This window comes from Arachis stenosperma, chromosome 3 (genome assembly GCF_014773155.1).
Source record: "Arachis stenosperma cultivar V10309 chromosome 3, arast.V10309.gnm1.PFL2, whole genome shotgun sequence".
Classification (NCBI taxonomy): domain Eukaryota; kingdom Viridiplantae; phylum Streptophyta; class Magnoliopsida; order Fabales; family Fabaceae; genus Arachis; species Arachis stenosperma.
Genome location: NC_080379.1, coordinates 137,095,247 through 137,100,973, shown reverse-complemented (window position 1 = coordinate 137,100,973; position 5,727 = coordinate 137,095,247). Strand labels below are relative to the sequence as shown.

At 33.6% G+C, this 5,727-nt stretch overlaps 1 protein-coding gene across 1 annotated transcript; it reads right to left on the bottom strand.

Annotated features, from left to right (window-relative positions):
* Positions 1-2,021: 2,021 nt before the first annotated feature.
* On the bottom strand, positions 2,022-3,131 carry LOC130970051 (uncharacterized). The gene has a single exon (XM_057896007.1). The coding sequence runs from the start codon at positions 2,857-2,859 to the stop codon at positions 2,263-2,265; it is 597 nt and encodes a 198-aa protein (XP_057751990.1). The 5' UTR covers positions 2,860-3,131; the 3' UTR covers positions 2,022-2,262.
* Positions 3,132-5,727: the final 2,596 nt, after the last annotated feature.

The window sequence follows — 5,727 nt, the reverse complement described above, 5'->3', positions numbered from 1 at the left end:
CTCAACTTTAATTTTTTTGAAAAATGATATTTGTTTGCATTTATTTTTTGGTATTGCTATAGTACCGAAAATTTGGTATTTAATTTAAAACTATAAAAAATTAATATCTAATATAAAAAGCGTAAAAATAAATAATTTTTAAATAATTAATATCTATTTTAAAAGTGAATTCGATAAATTCAATACAAAAATAAAAAATGCTAGAAAATTGGTCTTATTTTTTATATAATTTTAAATTTATGACATAACAAATTATTTTCTCTTAGTTTTATCAATTATTTTAATATAAAAAATATAACATAGATATAAATTTAATTTTTATATATTAATAATATAAAATAATTTACACAAATATATGATTATATATTATCACATTATTAAAAATAATTAAATTTTAAATTAATTATTTAAAAAATATTTAAATATATAAATTTAATTAAATAATAATTTTTTTTAGCCAGACTTCACCGTCCGCCTCTACGTGACCACGTAGGGACATCCATCAAGAGTTGCATCATTTCGCATGCATACAACTCATAAGAGAGTGCCACACAACTTTCCAAATCAAATTGTCGCTTGTCCACTTGTTTCTTGATTTTTTCCTCCAATTTTTTCTTTTTTTTTTGGGTAATTAAAAAGTTATATGTATTCGAATTCTTTAAATATTTATTTTACAAACACGTATAATCATCAAGGTTAAATAAGTTTATGTCATACAAAGTTTAGCGGTTCGTTATTTTGGTTTGATATAATATTTTTGTAATTTCAATAAAAAAAATTGTAAAAGTGAATAAAATTTGAGTGTGTTTAACAAATCCGTTTGAGAAGAAAAAGCAGATTTAAACTTTTTGAAAGTTTCAATTTTTTGTTTGGCTAATTTTTAGTTTGGCAAACGCACAAGTGATTTTATATTTAAAACCACGTTTACCAGAAACAACAATTTTTAACTTCTACGTTTCACTAACGGACTTTTAGCCATTTATCCTAAACATCTGTTTTTCCTTTACTAATTTTATCCTATAATTATATAAATATGTTATTGTATTATTTATGGAATTCTTATTAGGTGAATTAGTCTTCTTTTCTTATTATTTTTCTTTATATGAATTCTCTTTTTCTATTATTTATTATTTTTATTCTTTTGTTAAATTTTTATTTAACATTATACATTCTTATAATTGTGATTTTTATATATTATATTTATTATTATCTTTTTATAATATGATTTATTGATTCCATTAGATAAAGTAAATTAAACAAAAAATTAACCATAATTAATAATAATAATAATAATAATAATAATAATAATAATAATAATAATAATAATAGTAAAAAACTATAAAGTACTATAAATTAAAAGAACTAAAAGAACTAAAAGAACTAAAAATATACTATATAAAATACATTATCAAAAAAATTTTAGATTTGTTTCTATCACTGTCAAGATAAATATTTAATTTTATTATTTTTAATATTCTTTTTTATAATTATAATTCTGATATATATAATTTTTATTGTAATTTTTTATAATATAGATTATGATTTTATTAAAAAAAGATAAATTAAATAAAAAATTATATCATTGGTATTAATAAAATCATACACGTTAAATTCTAAAATAATATTAAAAATAAAATTATTAAGAGTATTAAACCAAAAATATGATATAAAAAAATTACTAAATTAACATTTTTACGTTAATACTTAAAATTTTAAAAAAATGTCACATATTTAATTAAATACTCTTATATATAATTTTATTTTGTTAATTTTTATATGTTATTTTTATTTAAAATAATATATATTAATTTTATTATAAAATTAATTAATAAGATTATTTAAATATTTAAATTAAAATGATAGGATAATATAAAAAATTATTTAAGTTGATGTCTATTTTAATAATTTTTTATCTAAAAGTGATTTTGAATAGTGTAATCCAAACCATATTTATTTTACTATAATCCATTTTAATATAAAGATGACCAAATATAAATCACTTCAATACAAATTTACTTTTCATCAAAATTAAATTTACAAAATTAATCCTATGCAAACTCTCATTTACAAAGTGTAATCCAAACACACACTTAGTCTCTATCAATATTGGCACATGGGATTCATCAATTCAAAGTATAAGTATTGTGTACTGACATCCAAATTTACAAGTACATAAAACTACTTGAAAATCGTTTAACCAAAATTAAAATAAGACTTTTACAAGCGCCAAAGATAAAAAACTTGGTGTATATATCATGTAAATCATCGTGGTGTGTGGGTGTTGGCTGCACAATCACCTTGGGCAATTCTCCGAACAACTGTAACAGGTATGCCAATAACAGTGTGACACGCGTCCACACTCGTTTCTGCCCATGAAATTGGAAGCCCATCCAATTTGACAGAGATGTTGATGATAGCATGTCCCCTGGAACCGTCTGTAGCCCGTAGCCGGTAACTTAGGTAGCAAACAGAAGCGGGTGAAAGGATGCAAATGTCGGAAGGTGGAATCACGCACCATCCGAGTTGGGCCGGGCCCACAATCCTCCTCTTGTTGAATAGCTGAAGGTGTAGGCACGAATACCCATCCGTAAAGAAGGTTGGATCCATCACCACGCGAAACGGTGTTGGGCCTAACCCTAACCCACCAGCGTTTTCCACCGCAGCTACATGAGGTTGTGTTGGGAGCCTGGTGATGGTGATGAAGGGCCTTATGGTGGGGCATAAAAATGAAGTGTAGTTATTGAGGCCTTCTATTGATATGACACTGATTTCCAATAGCATAGAAGATGATGTTGAAGGAGAGGAGGGTTGTCGTGCCACTGCCGTGGTCATGGTCATAATAAATATAGAACATATCATAGATTGGTAACAATATTAGAAGAGGAAGAAATAGGGGCAGATGGAGTAGAGTGATGGAAGAAAATAGAGAGAGAGAGAGAGAGAAAAGTAGTGATAAGAAGTGTGGATTGTGGAATATTAAGGAATAAGGATATGACAATGAGTTTGTTGGTAGGGACCGTGCAGTTTCCGGGGGGCTGTTGGCTGTTGGCTGTTGCTTGCTTGCTTGCCTCCACAATCACGAGAGCCTTGTGGAAATTATAGATTTTCCTGCTTCACAACTCACAAGTCAATTTGTTTGGCATTTAATTTGTGTTTCTTTTTACATAACTACTTAAGTCAATTTTATAGGCTAAAGAATTTTAATATGTAAAAATGAGGTGAGCTTTACTTAGAAATGGAGGTTTCTGGTGTATATATAGGTAGGTGGATGTTGCAAAGATGCAGGCATAACACGTAGGTAACGAGTTGATTCAGCACGCACCTAACGTGTTGGATACGTGTCACAATTGCATGTAACACACACTATTCGTGTTGACATGTGGCGCTCATCCGTTCAACACGCAGGTAACATGATTCACACGTGACAGCATGGCAGACAACACGTAGCCTGCAAGGTGAGTTTTTTGTCTATAAAAACTAAAGCTCGTAACCATTTTACTTTGTCGTGAGAGAAGTGTTTTCCTCCAGGGTCGGTACGATGGAGGGTATTGCAAATATAGTGGTTTACCACAACGATGAGGTTATACAAAATACATATGAGGGGTGAGCTTTGCGTGTGAGAATATATTTTTGTTTGTGGTTCCGTGCACTATAACGTTTACGGAACTACAGTACGGGTTCTGTCAAAGTATAGAGGCGGATATTTTAAAGAGGATGACCAATATTTTCTACAGGAGTCCGGTTGTTGTATTTGACGGCCTAATACAGTTTGAAGTTATGCCAATTGTCGACGAAATAAGTATTCAACGGATGTTTCATATTCACCAGTAAACTCAAGTACAATACCCGAGGATTGAGTTATATGTTGAGTTTGAGCATATAGCTACGGATGAGGTTCAACATGAAACAGATGTGCACGATGACAGAGTTGAGACGTACTTGGGAATGAACGATGATAGCGATGAGGAGTTCGAAGCTACGTACGAAGCCGGTGATGAGGACGAGGGCGGCGATGGGGGATGTGAGGTAGTGGTGAAAACTTAGTGGTTCCAGTCGCAGTTAGTCAATCGATGGACGTTCCACCTTTTATGCGTAGCTTGGATCTTGACGCCATGCATGCACCGGAATTTCCCGAATATGCAAACATAGTTATGTAAGAAGTGGGTAGTATGTTTACTTGAATTTTGTTTTAACGGATCGCTGAGCGACAAATTTTTTTTATAGGTGTTGCCGGTATTGAGGATGGGGAGTTTAGAATCAAAATGGAATACAGTTCAAGAAAATCAATCATTGTGGCAATTCGGAGTTACACTATCTCTAGAAGAGCCGATTACGTTGTTTATGAATTTGAGCCACAAGCGTTCTATGCAAAGTGCAAGAATTATGGACGTGGGTACGACTGACTTATCCGAGCCAGCTTGATATAGAAGAAAGCCTGTTGGGAGATTTGGAGATACAACGGGAGTCACACGTGTTCCATTAGAACAAACTCACAGGATCACTCCAAGTTAGACTCGGACACAATTGCCGAGGCTATGAAGCCATTGGTTGAATTCGACCCATCCATAAAGGTCAAATCTATAATTGCGGAAGTCTAAGCAAGATTCAACTACACTATTAGTTACTGAAAGGCTTGGCTAGCAAAGTAGAAGTCGATAGCCAAGGTTTTCGGTGGATGAGAAGAATCTTACAAAGCTTTGTCGTTGTGGTTCTTGGCAATGGTTTAGAAGATGCCTTGTTCACAAGTCCAAATAGAAACACGACCCTTGTATAACAGGAGTCAAGAGGTGGACGGTGTTAGGATATTTCATCGAGTATTCTGGAGTCTCAAACCATGCATAAGAGCTTTCAAATATTGCATGCCGCTGGTTCAGGTTGACGGGACCCACCTATACGAAAAATATACAGGTTGCCTTTTAGTTGAAGTTGCGCAAGGTGGGAATCAAAACATTGTACCGATTGCTTTTGCCATTGTAGATGGTGAGACTGCTAATGCGTGGCACGCACTTTTTTCTCATTAATTTACGAACACTTGTTATAAGAAGGGACGGCGTGGGTATAATCTCCGATCCTCATAAGTCAATCCGGGCCGCAGTAAATCGTAGCAGAGGTGATTGGAAACCTCCGAGAGCATAGTGAATGTTTTGTATTCGGCACATTGGTAGCAACTTCAGGGAATTCAAGGTCCCGTACTTGCAAAAGCTTGTGGTCAACATTGGGTATTCAAGGACCGTGGAGGAGTACAACGTCAACTACAGGAGGTTGCAAGAACGAGGCGAGAGATATGTTCATTGGTGCGACAACATCAAACATCCCCAGCAGGTGTTGGCATTTGACGAGGGGCATCGATGGGGTCACATGACGATGAACATTGTCGAGTGCGTCAATTTGGTGTTGAAGGGTGCTCAAAATCTTCCTATCTTGCCACTTGTCCGAGCAACATATTATCGATTGAACGAGTTGTTTACGCAGAAGAGTATTGCAACTTACCAGTGCAAGGGTGTTGGATTTACTTTCTTTGAGTTTGCCACTCAGCGGATAGAGGCAAACATGTAGCGTGCAGGAAACATCATTGTGCACCGATTTGATAGAAGAAATAAGGTGTTTGAGGTGCGCAAAATGCCTAGTGAAAAAGTGTTAGTTGTTGAACTTGGGCAACGGAGGTGTGATTGTGGGCATTTTCAGGTGGAGCGACTTCCATGTCACCATGCTATTGCTTGTTGTGCT

Excerpts from the sequence above, each read along its gene's own strand:
- LOC130970051 (XM_057896007.1), bottom strand. The coding sequence starts at position 2,859 with ATGATATGTTCTATATTTATTATGACCATGACCACGGCAGTGGCACGA.